At 38.1% G+C, this 25,860-nt stretch overlaps 1 protein-coding gene across 4 annotated transcripts in view; it reads left to right on the top strand.

The window, feature by feature from the left end:
- Positions 1-25,860, top strand: part of CBFA2T2 (CBFA2/RUNX1 partner transcriptional co-repressor 2) — a 152,695-nt gene that overhangs the window by 88,767 nt on the left and 38,068 nt on the right. For all 4 annotated transcript variants that reach the window (XR_013814182.1, XM_079783985.1, XM_079783983.1 and 1 more), the window contains exons 2-3: positions 18,390-18,533; positions 22,131-22,372. Coding sequence is in view for 3 of the 4 variants with exons in the window: in XM_079783985.1 (XP_079640111.1) it covers positions 18,390-18,533; positions 22,131-22,372 (386 nt within the window). In the remaining variant the exon portion in view is untranslated. The remainder of the gene's footprint in view (positions 1-18,389; positions 18,534-22,130; positions 22,373-25,860) is intronic.

Consider the following 25,860-nt stretch of genomic DNA (forward strand, 5'->3'; position numbering starts at 1 on the left):
ATTTAAAATATGTGTTATTAGTCTATATTTTAGCTTTGCTCAAGTGTTAATTAAAATGATGAACTTGTGAAAGGAAAATAAACATTTTAGAATATATTCTGTAATTAAAATAGAAAGCTAAGAGCAAATAAGTATATATATTTTAACCAAAATTGTACCATTGTCATTCAGCTTATATTTCTTTGCTCCATCGCTTCTGTCCTGTTTGAAAGACTTGTACTGCATTATCTTAGCTTACTGTAAAGAATGACACTATATTTAAGAGTAATACAGCCTAGCCGGGCCAGCGTGGCTCAGTAGTTGAGCATTGATCTATGAACCAAGAGGTCACAGTTCAATTCCCAGTCAGGGCATATGCCCAGGTTGCGGGCTCAATCCCTGGTTGGGGGGGGGGGGGGGGAGAGGGGAAGTGGGGAGGGGTGTTCAGGAGGCAGCTGATCAATGATTCTCTCTTATCATTGATGTTTCTATCTCTCTTCCTCTCTGAAATCAATAAAAATATACATTAAAAAAATAAGAGTAATACAGCCTAATCAATCAAGGTGATCTCATAATGCAGGGATGGTTTAACATTAAGGAGCTGAAAGGAGTAAAAAACCATTTCTATAAATAGATCCCTTTCCCTTCATAAAAAAAAAACAAACACAAAACTCTTGATTAAACTAAAGACTTATTTCTAATTTAAAAAAATTAGTAAAAAGCAAGTTTGTGGTAGATGGAAACTTCAAGGGTGTAAATGCAAAACATATGGCTTAAACTGGAGCTGAAACTTAAAAATGGTGAAGAACAGCAGAGAAGACAGTTGGGGGCTGTGGAAGAGGCACAGATTAATGAATCTGACATAGAACTTCAGGGTTGGAAGTCATGTGTAAGAAGTCCAGCCAGGCAGAAAGAGCACAAGAGGCTAAGGAGACACCTTTCCTAGTCTTTATCAGTTGTGGGGATATTTATCTGATACTACTTCCTCCAGATTCATTGTAATAAAACATCTCATTTGCATATGCATCATACATTCCCCTAAGATTTAGGCCCATAAAAGATCAGTTATGGTGAACTCTATTTTGAGCTTACATTCTGAAAACTATCCTATCTTTAATTGCTTATCCTGAACATTATGAGGTCATTATTGTTCAGATTTTCCTCAAACAGACAAAAAAAGATAAATTTGTTTCTTTGGTATTGGGTCTGTGCTGGTTTGTACTATTTTTATTTCATTTGATTGTTAACAGCAACTCTAGCAGTTGGACAGTATTGACTGCATAATTATAAATAAGAAAACTGAGACTGAGGAGAAACTATTCCCCCTATTAAAAGTAGCAGATCCTTAATTTGAATCCTGATTTGTCTGAATCCAGAGACTGTTTTTTCTATCACTGTATCATATTCCTACATCATAGCTGTCTAAGGAAGACCCAGAAGGCAGATCTATTACCAATTAGTGACCATTGCTAAGAACCATTTCTAAGCTGTCCACCAATGGAATGTGCTATCTTTGCAGTACTAAGGCAAACCTCTCAAGCGCCCAAAGTTCCCTAGGAAAAACTGGATATCAGCCATTCAGGTAGTTTGTCCAGGGGCTTTCCATCTCCAAAGAGAGCTTGATCTTTGGTCCCTGGTAATTCCAAGTCTGCAGTTCTGTTTTGGTGGTTATTCATCCCAAAGCAGACACTGATGGACTGGCTGGCCATTCTTCACACTGGGGAAACATATGAATCAGTTTTTCAAATATTAAGGGAAATGGAAACAAATGGAGCCTTAGCATTGGCAAACTCTTTTTAAAGTTTGAAGAATAAATATGTACAGAAAAATTATATCTTTGTACATCCAACTTAACTGAGAATGGTAATGTGATTTATTAAAAAAAAATTTAAGTCATCATTAAATTAACTTGATGGTTACCTTACTAATACTTGAAAGATGGTACTGGGCACATACGCCTTTGCCCTGGACAAGCATTTTTACTTAATAGAATATAATTAAGATAGCACAAGTTAACAGCCTTTTAAAATTTAATATTTTTCAATCTGAAAGAGTAACAGCTGTGTGTATAGGGGGGAGGATAGATTTAGATAAATATAGCATTTTGGGGATGGAAAGGCCTTATGGAGGGAGTTGTATGCACAAATGATTTGATGTCTGTATTAGTCTGTGATATTCCCCACCAATTTAAAAAAACAGTTATTCAACTTCTTATATAGTTAACACATTTCACGGATATTCTGTACTAATAATCCTATCTAATAAAAGGGTAATATGCAAAATAACCATCACTCCGTCACAAAGATGGCGGCGCCCAGTCCCCTCAGCCTCGCTGGAGTCCCCCAGTCCTGGGGAGGCTGCTGCTGAGAACGGGCAGCGTGAGTGGCCTGGCGGAATGCTTGCTTCATTGCCGCGGCAACAGAGGGCCTCTGGGCAGCGGGCGTGGAGTGGCCAGGGCGGGACGCTTGCTTCATTGCTGCAGCGACACCCCGGCTGCGGAGGGCCTCTGGGGGATGGGGGGCCGGCCTGCAGCCTTCGCGGCCAAGCACAGGCCTGGAGAGGAGACTGCGGGCCCGCCTCCCACGGAAGCAGCGCGGGTCCCTCCCTGCTCCAGTGGAAGCCGCATGGCTCCCGTGGAAGCAGCACGGCTCCCGGCGGTGCGCTGCGGTTCCCGCCGGCTCTTGGGGAAGCTGCAAGCGGCCTACTGCGCGCAATATTGCGCGATGGGCTACTAGTCTATACTAATAAAAGGGTAATATGCTAATTAGAGCGGACGTCTTCCGGACAAAGCCACGGCAGCTGCCTCTGCCAGGGCCGACCTGAGGCTCAGGCAAGACGCGGATGGCGACTGCCACTGCAAGGGCCCGAGGCTCAGGCAATGAGGGCCGGACCGAGGCTCAGGCAAGCCGTGGTGGCTGTGAGGGCCAAGGCTCAGGCAGCAGCAGAGGTGTGATGGGGGCGTCACCTTCCCCTGATCGGTCCGGTCACCTCTGTGCAGAGGGAGGCCAGAGGCAGCAGCAGCAAGAAGGTGATGGGGGTGGTGCCTTCCCCTGATCGGCCAGTTGCCTCCTGCAAAGGGAGGCCAGACTGCGGCTTAGGCCCGCTCCCCCTAACCCCCCAGAGAGGGCCTAAGCCGTCAGTAGGACATCCCCTGAGGGCTCCCGGACTGTGAGAGGGGGCAGGCTGGGGTGAGGGACCCCCCTTTCCCCCAGTGCATGAATTTTCATGCACCGGGCCTCTAGTAACATTATACTAACTTCATTATATATGTGATGATGCATTAATAGTACGTGTATTTTTGAGGGGTGATTTTTTTTTTTTAAGGGATACCGATGGATTCATACTTTGTCTCCTTAGTGTCAAGTAAAGTTGTTTGATTTTTTAATATGAATGAGACAGTCTGTGGCCTAGAATTTGAGTAAGCATAACTTGCCTATACTTATGCTATTAATATTAACATCATACTTCAGCAGAACTAAATAGCATAATTACCTTTTATGTCTTTTTTTCCTGATCATTAATAATTGTTATCAAATCACTATTCTTGTTTATAGTGTTCTAGGCTTGGTGACAGATGATGAAAACAGAATCAACAAATTGGAACAAAAGTGTTGGGGAAAATTGAAGTATATCTAGAGAAGAGGGAAGGAGTTCTAGAAATGGAGACAGTATGATCATAGGATGACCATGACTTAATGGGGATATATGTAGACCATTCATGAGAATGGATGCTATGCATGAGTATTCAGCAACTGAGAATTGTGAAGGTTAGTCTGAAGAACAACAGAGAATAGGGATTCTTGATGAAATGGGTTCTTGGAAGGAGAGTGCAGAATAGGTTGAATCCCAGAGAGAGTCCAGTTAGAGAAATGAGGGGCTAATCTAAGACAGTGGCTCTAAGAGTAGAGAGGGTTGAGGATGGTTATGACGAGGTAGAAGTGACAAGGTTGTGCTGATTTATTGAAAATGGGGAGCTGTGAGAGAGAGAAGATTATTCAAGTTCAGTCACGCTTTTAGGATGTGCCACTTTTGATCATTGTGATTTGGTGTTGCGTGCTCTAGATGCTGCAGGTGTGGTAATGATATAGAAAAGGCCTTTGTTTTCCCAAAGGTGGGCATCAATCACTTGCCTGATTGTTGTGATGGTAATAACTGCAATGAAGAAAATAACTAACATCATGGAATGGTCTGGTAAGGATAGTGGAGTAAGTTTAGTTACTGAAGCTCCTTCTGAGAAAATGATATTCGTGCTGACATCTGAATGATAAGGAATCAGTCATGTAACAACTTGGTGGAAGCCAATTCTAGGCCGAAGGCACTGAAATAGTAGTTCTCTTGGTGTATTTGAGAAGTAAAAAGAAAGGTCAGCATAACTAGTGCATTCTGAAGACAGGATAGGTCAGTGGTCGGCAAACTGCGGCTCACGAGCCACAGTTTGCCGCTCTGTTGACTAATGAGTTTGTCGACCACTGCGTAAGGCATTACCCTTACCCAGAAGTTCTGACTTCAGGTTAAAGACCTTAGTACATTATTAAAATGTTTTTTAAGTGTTTTTCCCTAGCAGTGGTCGGCAAACTCATTAGTCAACATAGGTGTATGAGATTGTAGAGATAGGCATGAGCTAGGTCAGCAGTTCTCAAACTCATTGGTTTCAGGATCTCTTTGCACTCTTTTTTTAATAAACATTTTTCATAGGAAACACACCATATTCCCATTGGAAATTTTAAAATTTTAAATATTAATTCCTTTAAAATAATAAACTTATTACATGTTAGTATAAATAACATTTTTATGAAAATTGATTTTCAAAGCAAACTTTAATAAGAAGAGTGGCACTGTTTTACAGTTTCACAATACTCTAATGACTGGCTTAATAGAATATAACTGTTTTCTCATATCTACTTCTGCCTTACCTCTCTTGTACTATTATTAATTATGTAGCCACTGGGGGAAAAATCACTATATACTCATGGAAGAGTAAGAAGAGTAAAGAAGGCAGATAACCTCTTATTATTATGAAAATTGTTTTGACCCTCCAGGTGAGGGTACACCCACACCCATCCAAAGGGTCTACAGAATCCCCAAGGGTTCCCAGACCACATTTTGAGAAATGCTAGATTGATGTTTGTATTTAAGCCAAAGTAAAGAGTCTGTGTTTTATGTAAGAGCATTGGGGAGTCATTTGAGAAGTTTAAATAGATCTGTGAAAAGATCTCTTTGAAGTTTTAAAATCAGCACTTTTGGCTGCTACATGGAGATTGGATTGAAAGGGACAAAAGCAGAAGCAGAAAGAATAGTTAGGGGGCAGCTGTAGTAATACAGGTGAGAGATGACAGTGGCTTGAGCTAAAGTAGAACAGTGGAGATGGGATAAGTGATATTATCTTCTATATATATAAAAGCCTAATATGCTGTCGACCGTTCTACCGGTCGCTATGATAAGCACTGACCACCAGGGGGCAGATGCTCCAACCGGTAGGTTAGCTTGCTGCTGGAGTCTGGCCGATCGAGACTGGGCGAGACGGGGCTGGACATGTCCTAGAGCCCTCCCGCGGTCCCTCCCCATCTAACCAACTTCCCGCGGGGATTGGGTGAGACAGCCCCGATTGGCCCCGATCGCTGGCCAGGTGGAGGGGCCCCACCCGTGCACGAATTTGTGCACCAGGCCTCTAGTTGTGATATATTTAGAGTTGACCTGTCAGGATTTACTGAAGTATTATTCCAGAAGATTCTGTGTTCCAAAGAAATTGTAGCACAGATGCATTAGTAAATGAAACCAGAGAGACCTAGTTTTGAATCATAGGAAAGCTGTGTGAGAAATTTATATCATTTCTCCCTGTCTCCAGAAAAAAATGTAAGAAGGAATCCATTTGACTAAGAAGGACTAGAATGAACTTATTCTCTGACAGCCTCAGTTCTCTGAGTTATCTGACTTTGGCTAAATATGTTTGGCCAAAGCAGTAATGCTGCACAGTGTTAAGAGGTTGAGATTCAGTAGATTGAGACTGCGGGTAGGGATAACCTCCATAGTAAGGCAAGATGCTAATCAAATGTAATTTTAAGTCATTTGTGTTCATGTGAGAAATATTAACTTGGTGGAGACTTGAAACAGATGGTGTGCAGTTGGAATAGATAATATATTATTCCAAATAAACATTTGCTGGAGCTGGGAGGCAACAATCCATATTTCACTTTTCCCTATTTACATTATCAAGTCAGCTAGCTGTGTTGCTGCTGCTTTTAACTTGCATTAAGGTTATCAACAGCGTTTTGATGTTGGCAGGCAATTACAACATATCTTTAAATATTAAAATCATTAGCATTGGAAGAGATCCTTTAGTTACTTTCAACATATTAGTGGCATACTGATTGTTAATACATTTCTGATGGATAGCTATCTAACAATATCTTACACTTTAATAGTATAAAAGAGTACTTTCTTAGTTGTTACTTTATTGGCCTTTCAACATCTTTCCCCTCCCCCTTCCGTGTTATAGATGAGAAAAGCAAGGCTCTGGAGTGACTTGCCCAAGAGCCCCCAGCTGACAAGTTGGCAGAACAATCAGGATTCATTCACATATTTTAGTTTCATGCCCAGTGTTCTATATTTTACATAAGCCTGCTTTGACTTGTTAAGGACATAAATATCCAGCTGGTTTACAATTTGGTCCACTTGTCAAACTGCCCTTTTCATCTTACCAGGTGTACCGGTTAATAATGCGGATTTTTTTCAATAGATGGAGTTACACATATGTTGATATATATGCTATTTGATATTTTTGCTATTTTGTTGTATTGACAACAAGCTTCAAAACTTCATATGTCAAATTTTCTGAAAGTGTTAACATCATAGATATTTTTACACTTAAAAATGTCAAATTTCATGCCAAAAAAAGAGCATTTGCAGGAAGTTTTAATTCATTATTTTGAAGAAAAGTGCTGCTGAAAATCATCGTATACTTCGGGAAGCTTATGGTGAACATGCTCCATCTCAAGATACTTATAAACGCTGGTTTAAACGCCTTAAAAGTGATGATTTCGATGTGAAAGACAAAGATGTCCAGGTCAACCGAAAAAGTTTGAAGCCCAACAATTACAAGCATTATTGGATGAAGATGTGTGTCAAACTCGAAAACAACTTGCAGAAAGATTAAACGTTGCTCAGCAAACAATTTCCAATCGTTTACAAGCAAAGGGAAAAATTTTAAAGGAAGGAAAATGGGTGCCACATCAACTGAACAAAAGACAAATGCAAAACTGAAAAGTCATCAGTAAAATGTTGCTTCAGCTTCACGAAAGAAAGTTTTTTTTTGCATTGAATTGTGACTGGTGATGAAAAGTGGATTTATTTTGAGAATCCCAAACGCACAAAATTATGGGTTGATCCAGGCCAACCATCAACATCGACTGCAAAGCCATGTTCAGAAAGAAGACAATACTCTGCGTTTGGTGGGATCAGGAAGGTGTGATGTATTATGAGCTTCTAAAACCAGGTGGAACCGTTAATACTGATCAATACTGACAACAAATAATTAATTTGAACCACACTTTGATTGTGAAACGGCCAGAACGGGCTAGAAGACACAGCAAAGTAATTTTGCTTCATGATAACGCACCATCACACATTTCAAAACCAGATAAAGACAGGTTAAAAGATCTTGCCTGGGAAGTATTAACCCTGGGAAGTATAAGTATTAAAATATATATATTTATGTATTTTATCTGCCATATTCACCAGACCTTGCTCCTTCAGATTACCACTTGTTCCAATCATGGCACATGCACTTTCTGAGCAGCACTTCAAAACGTACAGAGAAGTGGAAAATTGGGTCTCTGAATGGTTTGCCTCAAAACAAGAAAAGTTCTATTGGGATAGTATCCATAAATTACCTGAAATATGGGAGAAATGTGTAGCTAGCGATGGACATTACTTTGAATAAAGCACTTTTGATGTTTCTCTTGAAATTATCATGTTTTCTTTGATTACAAAATCCACATTATTAACGGTACACCTAGTATGTTTTGCTGCATATAAGCTTTTTCATATTTTCTATGTTCTATTTTAGCTAAGAGATAGTCTTAAATTGGGGGAGGAAGGAAGATTTTATATTAACTATTTTATTTGGCCTAAAGTACTTTAGCCATTATACTTGTTTTGTCCCAATTAAATTCTGGAGTGAGATTTGTGTGTAGTCTCTTAAAATGCTTTTGTATCCTTTGCTACAAATAATATATTTGTTCTAACCTTTTTGTAATTATATTCTTGTTTGCTGATACTTTGACAAAAGTGAAAGTTTTAAAATAATTGGTTTTTAAAGATATTTTCTTAACCATAGGCTTAATCCCTATAATCACCTAAATAGCTAGAATGTATTCCTATGTGAATATTTATGTATTTTATCTTGAAATCCAGAGGGCCTGCTACTTGGCTTCTGGGTTTTCCCCCCATTTTCTTGGATGCTCATTTTCTTTTTAAAATTTCCTTTTCACTTTTATTGGTATAATTGACATACAGCTCTATGTAAGTTTAAGGTACACTCATATTGACTTGACATAGTTTTTTTTAGATGTTTTTATTTTTTTTTAATTTTTTTTTATTGATTAAGGTATTACATATGTGTCCTTATCCCCCCATTGCCCTCCCCTCCCCACCCCCTTACCCCATTCTCACAAAAAAAAGGCTAAGGGAGTTTATCACTACCAAGCCAGCAATGCAAGAAATGCTAAAGGGACTGGTGTAAAAAGAAGAAATAAAAAAGAAAAAAGGAACACAGACACAAAAAATAAAAATGGCTACAAACAAGTACATATCAATAATAACTTGAAACGTAAATGGACTAAATGCTCCAATCAAAAGACATCGAGTGGTTGAATGGATAAAAAAAATGATCCATATATATGCTGTCTACAAGAGACCCACCTCAGAACAAGGGACTCAACACAGACTGCAAGTGAAGGGATGGAAAAATATCTTTCAGGCAAATGGAAATGAAAAAAAAAAAAGCTGGGGTAGCAATACTTATATCTGACAAAATAGACCTCAGAGTGAAGGCCATAAGAGATAAGAAAGGCCACTTCATAATATACTAAAGGGATCGATGCAACAAGAGGCTATAACCCTGATAAACATATATGCACCCAATGCAGGAGCACCCAAATACATTAAAAAAAAAAACTGGAAAATGTCAAGGGAGAGATTGACAACAATACAATCATAGTAGGGGACTTTAATATCCCACTAACGTCACTGGATAAATCCTCTAGACAAAAAATCAGCAAAGAAACAGCAATCCTAAAAGAATCATTAGATCAGATGGATTTAATTGACATCTTCAGAACATTTCACCCCAAAGCCACAGAATATACATACGTTCTTCTCAAGTGCATATGGGACATTTTCAAAGATAGACCACATATTGGGTCACAGGCAAAGGCTCTCCAAAATCAAGAAGATTGAAATCATATCAAGCATCTTCTCAGACCACAATGGCATAATATTAGAAATAAACTATAATAAAAATTTAAAAATTTCAAACACTTGGAAGCTGAATAGCATGCTATTAAACAATGATTGGGTTACCAAAGAGATCAAAGAAGAAATCAAAAACATCCTGGAAACGAATGACAATGAAAACACAACAATCCAAAATCTATGGGGCACAATGAAAGCAGTCCTGAGAGGGAAGTTTATAGCTCAAAAGGCCTACCTCAAAAAAACAAGAAAAAATGGTAGTAAATCATCTAACTCTACAATTTAAAGAATTAGAAAGAGAGCAACAAGAAAAGCCTAGAGTGAGCAGAAAGAAGGAGATAATAAAGATCAGAGCAGAAATAAATGACATAGAGACAAAAAAAACAATACAAAAGATCAATGAAACCAAAAGCTGGTTCTTTGAAAGGATAAACAAGATTGATGAACCTCTAGCCAGGCTCACCAAGAAGCAAAGAACTGCTCATTTTCAATCTTTTTTTATTTTTTTATTAAGGGTTAATGTCTCCTTCCAGACCATTTTCTTTTCTTTTAAATATTTTTTAAATATATTTTTATTGATTTCAGAGAGGAAGGGAGAGGGGGGTAGAGATAGAAACATCAGTGATGAGAGAGAATCATTGATTGGCTGCCTCCTGCACTTCCCCTGCTGGGGATAGAGCCCGCAACCCTGGCATGTGCCCTTGACCGGAATCGAACCCAGGACCCTTCAGTCCACAGGCTGACATTCTATCCACTAAGCCAAACCAGCTAGGGCTTAAATATTTTTTTAATTGATTTTAGAGAGAGATGAAGGAGGAGGGAGAGAGTGATAGAAACATCAATGCATCAGCATTGATAGGCTGCTTCCTGCTTGCCCCATGCTGGGGATTGAGCCTGAAACATGGGCATATGCCCTGACTGGGAATCAAACCATTGACCTCCTGGTGCATGGGTCACCACTCAACCACACAGGCCGGGTTCAATCTCTCTCTCTCTCTCTCTCTTTTTTTTTTTTTTTTTTTAGTTTTTTTTCCTCTCTTTGACCCCTAAAAATTGGAGTACCTGAAGATCAGTCCTTGAACCTCTATTCCAGGCATCCTCAAACTACGGCCCGTGGGCCACATGCGGGTGTTTTTGCCGTTTTGTTTTTTTACTTCAAAGTAAGATATGTGCAGTGTGCATAGGAATTTGTTCATAGTTTTTTTTAAACTATAGTCCGGCCCTCCAACGGTCTGAGGGACAGTGAACTGGCCCCCTGTTTAAAAAGTTTGAGGACCCCTGCTCTATTCTATACTCACTTCCTCTAAAATAATCCAGTTTCAGGCTTTAAATAGCATCGATATTTTCATCAGTTGACAACCTTTAATCCGGAGCTCAGACTTTCCCACCCCAGGCCTCATCTCTATACTTTTATATCCAGCTGCCTATTCCAACATCCCCATTTGAATATCTACTAGGCATTTCAAATTTAGTCCTGGTCTCTACCCCTCCACCCATTTTCCTTTCATATTTTCACCCTTCTCAGTAGATGGCAACTCCATCCTTCCAGGCTAAAAACTATAGAATTGTTCCTGGAGCTCTATCTTTTATTTACTTTTGTTTTATTTACTGTCTATCCTCAGCAGTAAGATATCTTGTAATTACTCAACTATTTTTGAATGAATGAATGAGAGAATACTAAAATTCAATTCAGGAAAATCTGGTCAACCTCCTTAATCTGCTTTCTTCATCATTCCCACCCCCACTATTGGGCTGAATTGTGTTCCCTACATATTTATATGTTGAAGTCCTAATACCCCAGAACCTCAGAATGTGACTGAATTTGGAGATAGAGTCTTTAATGCAGCAATTAAATTAAAATGAGATCATTAGGGTGGGTCAGTATGACTGGATGTCCATATAAGAAGAGGAAATTTGGACATAGATTATGTATGAAGACACAGGGAGAAGACAGCCACCCACAAGCCAAGGAGAGAGGCCACAGAAGAAACGAGTCCTGTCAACACCTCTGCCTTCCAAAATTTTGAGAAAGTGGGTTCTGTAATTTAAGCAACTCAGTGTGTGATACTTTCTTAAGGCACCTCTAACAAACTAATAAAAAAAAATCATAAAAATAACTATGAAAATTAACTTTTCATAGTTATTTTTATGAATTTTTATAAAAAATGAAAATTATTTTTAAAATAACTTTTTTAAAATTCCAGTTTATGAAAATAACACCTTTCTTACCATATCCCTTTTTCTGTCCTTCTTTCCTGTCTTATACTTTCCCTGTGAGTGGAATTATCCTAAAAGGGCATTGGTTTAGAATGAAGATGGACATGGTTAGCTGAGCCTGGCTCTCTAGAATTGGGAACAGAAAGCATCTGCAGCGAAATGCAAAGCAAAATTTTCTGTGGAACAGTATATAGACAAATTGTAGAGCATGGGAAATAATGAGAGTTAGGGGCTTGTAAACACGTTATAAATATTTGACTTTACAACTAATCTAAAAAAACTATCTTGAAGAAGAGGAATTGAATAAACTATTAAAGTATGATCAAATATTTAGTGTATAATAGTTAACTATCCATTCTTAACACTGAATATGGAGTAAAAGTCAATAGGGAAAAAAATCAGCAGGCATAATTCATTTTATTTGTTTTTAAAACATAACATCTTTTTAACCTCTTATAGCCAAAATTTTCTTATTTTTATACTGATAACTCACAATTTTAGACCAGACTATTCTTTTCAACACCAGACTTCTGAATTTATCAACCGGAACATCCTCTTGGCTATCACAGAGGCATCATGAAAGCAGTATGTTCAATACATATGGAACTCTTCATCTCTCCCCTTAAACATAGTTCTCTAGTTGCCTCTATCTCGGTCAGTAATTCCAGATGTTACCCCAATTTATCTTCCACGTCTAATCATTCAACAAATCCTTTTCTAACTCTATCCTGTTCTAACTAAATATCTCTGAAATCCAACCCCCTTTTACCATGCCTGTTGATACTCCCTATCTCAGGCCACAATCATATCTCACTATAACAACCTTATAAGTAGTCTTTGCCTGCACTGTGACCTCACCATTTCCCCACTGTAGCCAGTGACCTTTTCTTATAAAATATTTCAGGCTTACAAAATAAGAAAAAAGCACAGTATAACAAACACTCATGTACCCACTTTTAGCTTGTCAGATTTTAATGTTTTGTCTAATATTTTGCTTCAGAGCTTTTAAAGAAGCGAAACATTAGAACTACAATTTGTAACTGTGTCTGATTCCGTCCCTTTCCTTCCCTTTACAATAGTCATCATCCTGAATATGTTGTTTATTATTTCCTTGCTTATTTTTTGTTCTTACCTGAGGACATGCTTAGAGAGAAGGAGAGAGAGAAAAAAGAAAAAGAGAAAGAAACATTGATCAGTTGCCTTCTGTAGGTGCCCCGACTGGGGGTCTGGGAATCGAGCCTGCATCCCAAGTATGTGCCTTTGACCTGGAATTGAACCCACGACCCTTTGGTTCATATGCTGACGCTCTAACTACTGAGCCAAACCAGCCAGGGCTGGAATGCAACTAATTTTTATTTTTATTTTTTTTCTTTTTCTTTTATTGAGGTATTATATGTGTACATATCTTACCATTACCCCCCCACCCCACACCCATACATGCCCTCACCCCCCCAGAGTTTTGCGTCCATTGTTTATGCTTATATGCATGCATACAAGTCCTTCGTTTGATTTCTTATCTCCCCCACCTCTCCCTAACTTTCCCCCTGTAATTTGAAAGTCTGTTTGTGAATGCAACTAATTTTTAAAAGATTGGGCTTTGCTCTAGTAACCTTGTTGAACTTACATATTAATTCTAGTACTTGGGTGATAGATTATTTTGGTTTCCTGTAAAGTCATCTTGTATGTACAAAATGATAATTTAATTTCTTCCTTTTCATTTTCTTTTTTTTAAAAAAAATATGTTCTTACTGATTTTAGAGAGAGAGGAAGGGAGGAGAAAAGAGTGAGAAACATGGATGAGAGAGAACATAGACTGGCTGCCTCCTGCATGCCCCCTATTGGGGATTGAGCCCAAACCTGGGTATGTGCCCTGACCAGGAATCAAACAGGTGATCTCTTGGTGTGTGGGTCAATGCTCAACCACTGAGCCATATGGGTCAGGCTATTTTTTATTTTTTGCTTTTTTTTTGGTTTTTTGTGTGTGTTTTTTTGTTTGTTGTTGTTTTTTTGCTTATGAGTCAAACATTTGTGCTTTTGGTTGTGCTTACTCATTCACATGTCTTCAGTCAGCTAGCTGCAGATCAGACTCATTATCTTAGGCTCTCACATGTTTGGGGATCAGCTGGCTTTAGCTGGTACAGCTCATTTCTCTCTGCTCCATGTGGTCTCATCGTCCAGTAGACTAGTTGGAATTTGCTTTAATGGCAGAACCAGGGTTCCAAGGCAGGCCTAGAACTGGCACTCTGTAACTCCCATCACATTACCAAAGCAAGTCGTAGGGCTTGGCCTGGTTTAGAAGATAGGAATAGAACCCACTTCCTGATGCATTGCAAAAGGGATTGCTACAAGAGAGGCCATTATTGGGAGCGTTCAGTTTAATGTAATTATGTTACCCTTGTATATACATGGGGATTGGGATAAGAATTTATTTAAAATATATTTTTAATTGATTTTAGGGAGGGAAGGAAAGGGAAAGATAGAAACATCAATGATGAGAATCATTGATTGGCTGCCTCCTGCACATCTCATACTGGTGATCGAGCCCGCAACCCAGGCATGTGCCCTGACCGGGAATCGAACCGTAACCTCCTGGTTCATAGGTCAACCTCAACCACTGAGCCATACCAACTGGGCTAGGATAAGAATTTATATTTATGTTTGCTCATTTGTACCAAGAAAGAATGGAAGGATACATAAGAAACCAATTAAAATGGTTACCTATGGGGTGGAGTATGTAGGGACACAGGCAAGGAATATTTCTTTTTATATTGATTTTGAACCATATAAATGTATGTTTATACATACAAAACACATAATTATCTACCTTCGGCCTCTGCCTCCAAAGATCATTCTCTTTAAAACTTTCCAATTGTTTTTTAGTTAGGAGTCTGATTTGTTTTCAAGAAATGTGATTTTGCCCAGCTGATGTGGCTCAGTGGTTGAATGTGATTTGCAATGACTGTTAATAAATCACAAGGACAAACTCTAGACAGAGTAGGAATAGTCCTACCTGAACCAGTTTTCGGACACGGTCAGTTATATGTTGCTTTCTCTCAAGTTTGAAGACTGTGTGACGTTAAAGTTGTAAATACTTCATCACAAGGGAAATTAGACAAGCACTTTGAAAGTGTTTTTACTCTTAATGTGGTATACAGGGATATATAGAATAAGTTTAATTAATTTACCAGTCATTTTTTTTATCAATGTTGTTTTTATATCATGTCTTCGTTGTTGTTATATCATGTTGTTATTGTTTTGTTTCTTTTAATGTATATTTTATTGATTTTTTCCAGAGAGGAAGGGAGAGGGATAGAGAGTTAGAAACATTGATGAGAGAGAAACATCCATCAGCTGCCTCCTGCACACTCCCTACTGGGGACGTGCCCGCAACCAAGGTACATGCCCTTGACCGGAATCGAACCTGGGACCTTTCAGTCCGCAGGCCGACGCTCTTCCACTGAGCCACACCGGTCAGGGCTGTTATTGTTATTTATTAATCAATTTATATATTATTTTCATATACATCTTACTAATTTTCTTTAATCTCTGACACTTCTATTATAGAGAAAGGGTGAATAGCGATATTAAAATATTTTTTCTAATTAATTACCTTTCAGTGTGCATGAGTCCGTGCACTGAGCTACTAGTGTTGAAAATTTGACCCACGAAGATTAAATTATTTGATAAAAATTCATTAGTAACAGAATGAGGATTCACAGCAAATCTCTTAGTCTGTGTACTCATGCTTTTTCATTCCTTGAAACATGAGGAATAACTAGTGTTGCAGGTTTGTGAATAGTGACCTGAACAAGAGATATGGGTAGTTTTAATCTGTAAATAGTACTCTGGGGGCTAAGTTTTACCCAGTATCTAAGTTTTTACTTGGTATATTATTTAACATTCTGCATTTGGGCAGCTCTGAGTTTTTCATTCTGCCAAGTACTGAATATTAAAACACACCTCATTGCTAAGCCCTCTTCAGGCCTTTGGCGCCCTTGCTGTAAAGGCAGGTGGTCTGAAGAAAGGCTCCTTCTAGGTTATTGCACACCATACACAACACATAACAGTGCGAGACAACTGTCAGTTCCTTCCTTCCCTACCCCCCGTCCCCAATCCTCCAGAAAGCTGGGCCCCAGATGGAAGTGCTGGAAATGTGTCAACTTTTCTCTGAAGGGCATTGAGAAAATACTGTCAAGAAGAAAAAGGCAAGCGCAACAGCTCATTAGTCCACTAATCAGACAGGACAACCATCAATTTTACAAAGAAAATGTCCTGGACAGAGAGAGGAGGAAGGCTGGCAGAGTGTTGCCCACATGGCTCTTGGAGAGCTGCACATTTTTGTTGGGGAATTTGCAATTTAGGGGCATTGCTTCCTTGATTGACTTCCTGCATTCATTATATTTCTTCCCCAAAATGTGGCAAACTGAAGCATTAAAAATAATATTTGGGGATATTTTCCTCATTAGACCATGCCCATGAATGTGCGAAGATGTGCCTATTGCCATGTCATGAATGCTCTTGTATGTATTGTGTTTACAACTGTGATGCCACTGAAAGAAATCTTTGATTTAACATTCTCATTTGAACCTTTGATGTCTATTTCTTGTACTTTACTTGAATTAATTGGAGAATAAGTACATGGAACATAAGTGAAAAACTGAATTACTGAAAGGCAAATAGCTTAATTTAAAGGTGATTATGGTAGCCTTGGCTCTGTTATTAACCAAGTATATAACAAGTTCCCTTTAATGGGGAAAATTACTTTGAAGATATTAAAATATTACTCTTCAGAATCAAGTCTTTTTTAAAAATAACTTTTATTGATTTCAGAGAGGAAGGGAAAGGAGAGAGAAACATCAATGAGAGAAAATCATTGATTGGCTGCCTCCTGCACACCCCACACTGGGGATCAAGCCCGCAACCCAGGAATGTGCCCTTGACTGGAATCGAACCTGGGACTCTTCAGTCCACAGGCCGATGCTCTGTCCACTGAGCCAAACCAGCTAGGGCTCAAATCTTATTTATATGAGCTCAGCCCTAATTCTAATGTCATTAAGTATAATCTATCAGATTTATCTTTTCTGGAATTTGTTGCTGTCTAGTGTTATCAAACACTGCTTATGTATTATCCCCATGGGTGAAGTAGCCTATGCTTGGTTTAGAATCATCTCTACTTTTCATCTTTTTGAACCAATATTATAAGCGACGTTTATATGCCTGATGTTAAAGATGTTGAATCCACTTCTTTTTTCTTATTAGAGTAGTTGATATGTATAAAAATTTAGTGCTTTAGCCCAGGACAGTATTGCTTGATGGTTAGAGTGTCCACCCATACACTGAAGGGTCCGGCTTCGATTCCTAGTCAAGGGCACGTACCTAGATTGCAGGTTCTATCCTGTTTGCAGAAGACAACCAATCAATGTGTCTCTCTCACATCAATGTTTTTATATATGTTTCTCCCCCTCCCTCTCTTCCACACTCTAAAAATCAATGGAAAAATATCCTTGGGTGAGGATTAGCAACAACAACAAAAATTAGTACTTCACTCATAGTAATTTATATACAACTGATTATATTGTTTCTATGCCATGCAGTTGACACCTATTGATCTAAATAGTTCCCCATTAGTTTTTTTCCCCTTTTAACTTGATTCACTTATAAAGAGAAGTTATACAGAATGTAGTTGAGATCAGCAGAATTTATAAACTGGTTTCTTTCTTTCCCAGCCACTATCCTCACTGTTAACTTTCTAGTCTCATCAATCTTTGACCTTGTTGCCTTGTTTTAGTTTTTTAGGATTGCTGTAGCAAAGTTCCACAGACTGGGTGGCTTAAAACAATGATCTTCTCTCATAGTTCAGGGGGCCAGTGGTCTAAAATTAAGGTATCAGGAGCGTTGATTCCTTCTTGGGGCCTCAGAGGAAGAATCGATTCCATACCACTCTTCCTGGCTTCTAGTGCTGGCTGATAATCCTTGCCATTCCTTGGCTTGTAGATGCATCATTCAATCTCTGCCTCCATCGTCACACTATATCCTCTCTGTGTGACTGTGTCTTCATGTAGTCTTCTGTTTGTGTGTATCTCTTCAGCTCTTCTTATGAGGGTTTCATTTATACAGTAGGTTCTCAGGTTACATCGGAGAGCCATTCCTACGGTGCGATGTAATGCGATTTTCACCGTAAGTTGGAACCCACCTACATAAGCACTTACGTCACTCACATGGAGCACATACATAGCAGTAATGAAGTGAAACCGTAAAAAAATTTTAAAAGAAAGATAACAATTCCTGACATTTTCTTGTGGTAAATAAATAATAAAAAACATAAAGCACATATGCACATATGTCAAAATGATGAAACTTTTTTTTTATATAAATAAATGGGAGATGATGACATAACCACAAAACGACGTACGTCGAGTCCTACGTAACCCTAGGACTGCCTCTATTGGATTTGGAGCCCACCAGATAATCCAGGATTATCTCCTCCTCTCAAAAATCTTTAACTGCATTTTCAAAGACCCTTTTTCCAAATAAGGAAACATTTACAATTCAAGGGATTAAGAGGTAGATATCTTTCTGGGGACCACTATTCAGTCTATTAAACTAAGCATTTTCTTCTCAGTCCTCTAGGAAAATACCAGTATGTTAGTATTTCAAATTATTGTCACTATTTTTATTATTTTATAGAAAACTCTGACCTCCATTTCTTTTATTCTCTACAGTTGGTCCTGAGAAAAGGGTGCCAGCAATGCCTGGATCGCCTGTGGAAGTGAAGATACAGTCAAGATCCTCACCTCCCACCATGCCACCCCTCCCACCAATAAATCCCGGAGGACCCAGACCAGTGTCATTTACTCCTACAGCATGTGAGAACTCTTAATTACTTGAGTTTGTGGTTCAGAGTGACATTTGTATCTATGTGACTGACTCTCATTAAGCCTTCTGCATATACCATTCACAAGGTTTTCAAAATGGCTATTAAAAGAGATATATATCAGAAATGTATATCTGATTATTTCTTTTATAGATTGCTTTTGCCCTCTGAGAATAGTACTTAGCTAATTTGGGCATTTGGAAATTTAGTAGTCCCAATATTTTTTTCATACTCTTTGTCTGGGAAGTAGGTGTTTTAAATTCTTCAGTTCTAAAATAATGAATTACAGTTAGATTGATTTATAGGAATTAAAGTAAGATTCATAAAGTTATTGAATTATTTCTAAAAGTTTTCCAGGACTATCATGCTAAGTCTCTTTACAAAAAAAGAGAATATTGTATTAGTTTGCTAGGGCTGCCATAACAAAATACTATAGTCTAGGTAGCTTAAACAACAGAAATTTATTTTTTTTAAGTTCTAGAGGATAGAAGTCCAAGATCAAGGTGTCAGCAGGTTTGATTTCCCCCCACCCCCCCAGACCTCTGTCCTTAACTTGAAAAAGCTGCCTTCTTGCTATATTCTCCCATGCCCTTGCCTCTGTGCCAACACATTCATGTTGTCCCTTTCTCTTCTTAAGGACAACAGTCATAATGGATCAGGGACTACCCATATGACATCAATTAACCTTTAAAGGTCCTATCTCCAAATATAGTCACATTCTGAGTTACCGAGGGGTTAGAACCTCAACATGGGAATTTGTGGGGGACACAATTCAGCTAATAAGAATTATATTAGCCAATAAGTCTGAGGCGTTCAACTTAAGTAGTCATCCAGGAAATGCAAACTAAAACCTAGTGCAATACCATGTACACCCACAAGAATGTTCAAAGTGAAAAGAATTGTCAGGTGTTGGTGAGTATGTGTGGAGCAACCTGAACACTCATACATTGTTTAAGTATGAGAAAATTGTTTGGCAGTATCTTCTAAAGCTGAATTTCCACAAATTTTATAACTCAGCAAATTCAGTCGTACATACATATTAAAAAACAAACAAACCAAAAAGCCTCAATTTAAAATCTAAAATCTAGAGAGAGACACACACATCTAGATTTTAATTTGTGTTCTGTCTTTCCATGCCCATGTTACATCCAGTTCACATTGACCCTTACAGACATTTTGCCTTATAAAGCAGAAAATTTATATTTGGGTACTACCCATCCATATCAAGTTAGAGCAGTGTACTAGGTGCTATATGCATTTTCTTATTTAAACACCATTGCACAAGCTTGCACACTATTTTTGCTTTAATATTTATTTTTTCTGTGAAAATTATTTTTAACAATAAGAGAAGGGAGTCTAAGAGGTACAGCTTTAATAGTAGCTTTAATTTTTATTTTCTCAAACATTTGAAATTGAGTGAGTGGTAACTGCAGCAGTCTGAGCCAGAGTGAAAGAAATTAATTATGATATCTTTTTTTTTCTTAAATTACGTTTTCTGTCTCAAAGTTTTACACCTTAGATATAAGTACTGTCTTGAAATGAAACAGATCCCAAGCTATCATTCAGATTTCAAGATACAGATGGGGATATGTATATATAAATTTGGTCCTTTTTACCTCCATATTTGACTACTTGGGGGTGGACATGTTTTATTTCAGAATATGTAATCATATGCTTTCACTAAAGAGGCCATGAAAAAACTTGTCTGGGCAACAGAGTGGCTAAAAGCACAATAATGTATTATTCTAATGGGCTGCTTCAAAAGAGGGCAGCTCTCCAGTGGCAGTTGACCTTTCTGTGAACACAAAGAAATGGCAGACCATTGCAACTAATTTTCAGGATTGCTGAGGCTGAGTGTTGAGCTTTCTTTCCAGTAGCTCTAGTGATCTTTTTAATGAAAGACTTAGAAGAGTAAGCACCCTTTTTTCCTTAGACTGTTAGTCTTTTAAGCAGTGAGTCATATTCAGCAGAATTTTCCTGAATACTTAATATTACTAGCTAATGAACAAAGCTAAAGTATATATAGTATACACAGCTTAAAAAACTTAGCTAATTTTAGTATACATGAATGTGTAAGAATATTAATCAAGAAGTATACAATAGCCCGGCTGGTGTAGCTCAGTGGTTGAGTGTTGACCTATGAACCAGGATGTCAGGGTTTGATTCCCGGTCAGGGCACATGCCCAAGTTGTGGGCTCTATCCCCAGTAGGGGGCATGTAGGAGGCATCCAATCAATGATTCTCTCTCATCATTGATGTTTCTATCTCTCTCTCTCCTTTCCTCTGTGAAATCAATAAAAATATTTTTTAAAAGTGTGCTATATATTAAGGCAATGCAAATAAGTATAATTTGGTAAATAACATAATGGAAGCATGTGTAACACAGAGAAGAATTACTAAATCTACCTTAAGGCAGAGTCTCAAGGAATCCTTGATACAGGTGTCATTTAAGCTATATAGGATGAAGAAGAGTTTACAGATCAAATTTGAATAAAGGTCACTCAAGAAGTAGCAATAGTGTTGGTCAAACAACTATGACTGGCTTGGAGGAAAAAGGGAAGTGGGAGATTTTTCATGATTAACAAGTTGGCAGTAGGCAAAATATAAGTAAATGACAGTTTTCTAAGTTAGGTAAAGATTAAATGATTATGTTCTTTAAGTTTGGCTTAAGTCTTGACTTAAATTGTTTCTTATGTTTTTAGACACAGTTTTATATTCTTAGATTGGGTATGAGTAAGTGAAAATCTATTGACTCTTAGACACTAGGTAATTTTAAATTTTTCACTCTTTAATGAAAAAGGAGATTTTTACTTAATGCTGGTAAGAATTTAGCTCTAGGATTGTGTACCAAATTAAAACTATCAAAATATGACTAAGAATAATGGGAAAATAGAAAAACAGGAACTAATCACATGTATTCTAATTTAACCCGAAATGTAGAATGGGAGTGTCCTGTGTGGTATCTAGAAAAATACTTTATTGAATGAGTATTTGGAAGTGTTAATCTAGCACTGTCAAGGCAGAGAAAAACTGACTCTGATGGACATGAATATTCTGAATAGCCAAAGCGATATATACCTTACTACAGGAATAAGTCATCAAACCTATAGCCTAGGAAAAACATTTTTCACAGTAACGACTGTTTTCTGGTGTGTCTTGTTCACATGCTGTATTCTAATAGACTGCCTTAGCTTCTTTGGGACCCTAAGATTGAGGAGATGTGACATAAAAGATGAACACCAGTGTCCATTCATTGGAAATATATTCTCCCAAATTTATCTCATCCAGTAACTTTGCAGGAAGTCTTAAAACTACCTGCGCTTGCCCATGGCACCAGTAGAGTTAGATGTCCTTCTCTTTGCTGTAGTAGCACTCTACTCTTCTGTTTTAACACCTTTTATGTTACTCTGTTATCATTTTTTTTACCTGACAGTATGTCTCAATCTTGTTGGGTAGAAATAGTGTCTTGTGTACTCTTAACACGTGCTTTACAAAATTGAAGTGAATAAATGAAGGAGAATGCAAACAAGAAGAACGTATCAAAGATTCTTGTGTTTTGCATTGAGTCTTTCATTTGGCTTTCTTTTAGTAAGCAATGGCACCAACCATTCTCCTCCTACCCTGAATGGTGCCCCATCACCACCACAAAGATTCAGCAATGGTCCTGCCTCTTCCACGTCATCTGCACTAACAAATCAACAATTGCCAGCCACCTGTGGTGCTCGGCAGCTCAGCAAGTTAAAACGCTTTCTCACCACTCTGCAACAGTTTGGCAATGACATCTCACCTGAGATTGGGGAGAAGGTTCGGACACTTGTTCTAGCACTGGTGGTAAGTACAGCATCACTGTCAACAGTTGCCTGCGTATATGGCTCAAAACTGAAGCCAGCAGAGAAGTTGTACATATTTCTGCTCACTCCCAATCCTGTAGCAATGTGGCAAAATCTACAAACTAGATTAGTTATTAATATAACTTGTATAAAATTGTTGATTTGTGGATTTCAATCGTGTATAAAAATGTTTTTCAAGCCCAGCCGGTGTGGCTCAGTGGTTGAGCATTAACCAATGAACCAGGAGGTCACGGTTCAATTCCCTGTCAGGGCACATGCATGGGTTGTGGGCTCTATCCCCAATAGAGGGTGTGCAGGAAGCAGCCAATCGATGGTTCTCATTGATGTTTCTATCCCTCTCTCCCTCTCTCTTCCTCTCTCTGAAATCATTAAAAACATATTTTTTAAAAAAGTTTATCAAAGAACAAATCTATAATGTTTACCTAATAGTTTCTTATGCTGTTGATTTAATTCCATTAAGAAACTTTGAATATGCCTTAAAACTGAGTTTCAACAAGCCACTGAGGTTCAACCAAATTAACAACAGGCTTTGTTACTTAATATATTCAGTGCCTGGTGCATTGTTTCCAAGCCAGAGAAAAAGGAAAAGTATCGAGCTTAATTTTCAGAAGAATAATTTGTAAAATTATAAGTTTCATGATTTAAATAGTATCAAATAATAATAAAGAAGTGTTCTATAGCTCCTCATGAAAATACAGTTTCTTTGGAGTTTTTAAGGTACACACAATTTTTCTTTCAATACTGAGTGTGGTGAACCCATGGTAAAAGGGAGTGATTTTCTGACAGTGATAGCTGGGTAGGGTTTGACTCTCAGTGTAGATAAGGGAAGTTCTGCCAGTTCCCAAAGTTTGTAAATCTAATTCTTCAGGATTTATTTCCAGTAAAAGCACCCCATGCTCATGCATGTTAGCCTCTATATGTGGTAAAGATGAATCACAGTATTAAACTTTCATGTTGCACTTTTCAGAGTGTAATCAGGGACCCCTGGGATTCTCTCAGACTGTTAGAAAGCCCAAGAGGTAAAAATTATTTTCATGATCATACTAAGATGTTACTTGCCTTTTCACTCTTATTCTCTTGTGAGTGTATGATGGAATTTTCTAGAGGTTGTTTGATACAGAATGTTGCAACAGATTAATTGCAGAAGCATCTTGAAGAACCCAGCTGTCTTTTATTAAGCTAGATATGAAAGAGATTTGCAAAACTGTAACAGTTGTGCCATTCTTCTCGCTACATTTTTTTGGGGAAAATATAGCTATTTTAAATGGATTAATAACATTTTTCAAATTCTGTCTTAATTTCTAAGAGGGTTGATAATTGATCGACAGAACCCAAATAGATTAGAGGGATTCTGAGAATATAAAGTTTAAGAACTGCTCCCTTAAATGATTCTTGGTCAAGTATGGGTAAAAACAACTTTTATGCAACGCAAAAAGCAGTAAATGATTAATCATTTGAGATTCAATCGCTGTTGTTCAATATAGCTGTAGGTTGTTTATTTTCATTGCTGTGTGTTTTACTGTAGTAGTATGCCACAATTTATACTTTTTATACCCCATGTATGGAGGTTCACTGGAAGAATTCCCAGGACCTAACATAGAGTCATGCTTATAACTAAGATTTACACTGAGTGGCCAGATTATTATGATCTCTGAACACATAATAATCTGGCCACTCAGTGTATGTGAGTGTGTATATATACACACACATATTAGAGACTCAGTGCCCAAGGTTTTTACTGTGGTCTGGACACACAGGCACTCTTTGCCTAGCTGCTGACAGTGGTTCTCAACCTTTCTAATGCCGCGACCCTTTAATACAGTTCCTCATGTTGTGGTGACCCCCAACCATAAAATTATTTCCGTTGCTACTTCATAACTGTAATTTTGCTACTGTTAATGAATCGTAATGTAAATATCTGTGTTTTCTGATGGTCTTAGGCTCTATAGCAGTGGTTCTCAACCTGTGGGTCGCGACAGGTTGAGAACCGCTAGCAGGGTCGCCTAAGACCATCGGAAAATACAGATGTTTACATTACGATTCATAACAGTAGCAAAATTACAGTTATGAAGTAGCAACGAAAATAATTTTATGGTTGGGGGTCACCACAACATGATGAACTGTATTAAAGGGTCTCGGCATTAGAAAGGTTGAGAACCACTAGCACTTAGCAAATTCCAGACTCCCAGAAGGAGACCATTGTTCAGCATAAACCAACTTGATAGCAAACATAGTCCAGGCAAAGTGAACCACCCTCATCAATTAGGGAAAGTTTTTTGTTTTGAAAAAATAAAAGTGTTATTGGTCAAATGTTACAGTACTATGGAAGAAATCTTATTGGATCTAGACCAATAAAGTTGGCCTTAAATGTCAAAAAGAGTTTGAACAAAATTGGAAGTAAAGCAGACATCAGAATATTATGACAGTTCCAGCAACAAATTACTTTAAGTAGAGTCTATGCTTAAAGATTATTTCAATAGTAAAAGAAAAAATAACAAACCTCATTTGCTGCCCCCAAAAGAAACCCCAAAACATGCATCTTTTTTCTAGCTCTGAAAGTATAAATAGTAATAGTCTCTTAAATGGTCATGCTTTGGTTAACTTTTTATTTCCCTTTTTTAAAAAATATTCTTTATTACTTAAAGTATTACATTTGTCTCCTTTTTCCCCCATTAACTTCTCCCAGCCACTCCCACCCTCCAGCCTCCTAGTGTCTGTGTTCATTGGTTATGCTTATACGCATGCATACAAGTCCTTTGGTTGATCTCTTACCCCATTCTCCCCTGCCTTCCCTCTGAGGTTTGACAGTCTGTTCGATGCTTCTCTGTCTCTGGATCTATTTTTGTTCATCAGTTTATGTTGTTGATTATATTCTACAAATGAGTGAGATCATGTGATATTTATCTTTCTCCGACTGGCTTATTTCGCTTAGCATAATGCTCTTCAGGTCCATCCATGCTGTTGTGAATGGTAAGAGTTCCTTTTTTATAGCAGCGTATTATTCCATTGTGTAGATGTACCACAGTTTTTTGTTGTTGTTTTTTTAAATTTTGTTTAATATTTTTGTATTGAGTACCTAATTTTTAAAAAATATATATTTTATTGATTTTTTACAGAGAGGAAGAGAGAGGGATAGAGAGTTAGAAACATCAATGAGAGAGAAACATCGATCAGCTGCCTCCTGCACACCCCCCACTGGGGATGTGCCCGCAACCAAGGTACATGCCCTTGACCGGAATCGAACCCGGGACCCTTGAGTCTGCAGGCCGACGCTCTATCCACTGAGCCAAACCGGTTTCGGCTGTACCACAGTTTTTTAATCCACTCATCTGCTGATGGGCACTTAGGCTGTTTCCAAATCTTAGCTATTGTAAATTGTGCTGCTATGAACATAGGGGTGCATATATCCTTTCTGATTGGTGTTTCTGATTTCTTGGGATATATTCCTAGAAGTGGGATTACTGGGTC

The sequence above is a fragment of the Cnephaeus nilssonii genome (assembly GCF_951640355.1).
Source record: "Cnephaeus nilssonii genome assembly, chromosome: 11".
NCBI lineage: Eukaryota > Metazoa > Chordata > Mammalia > Chiroptera > Vespertilionidae > Cnephaeus > Cnephaeus nilssonii.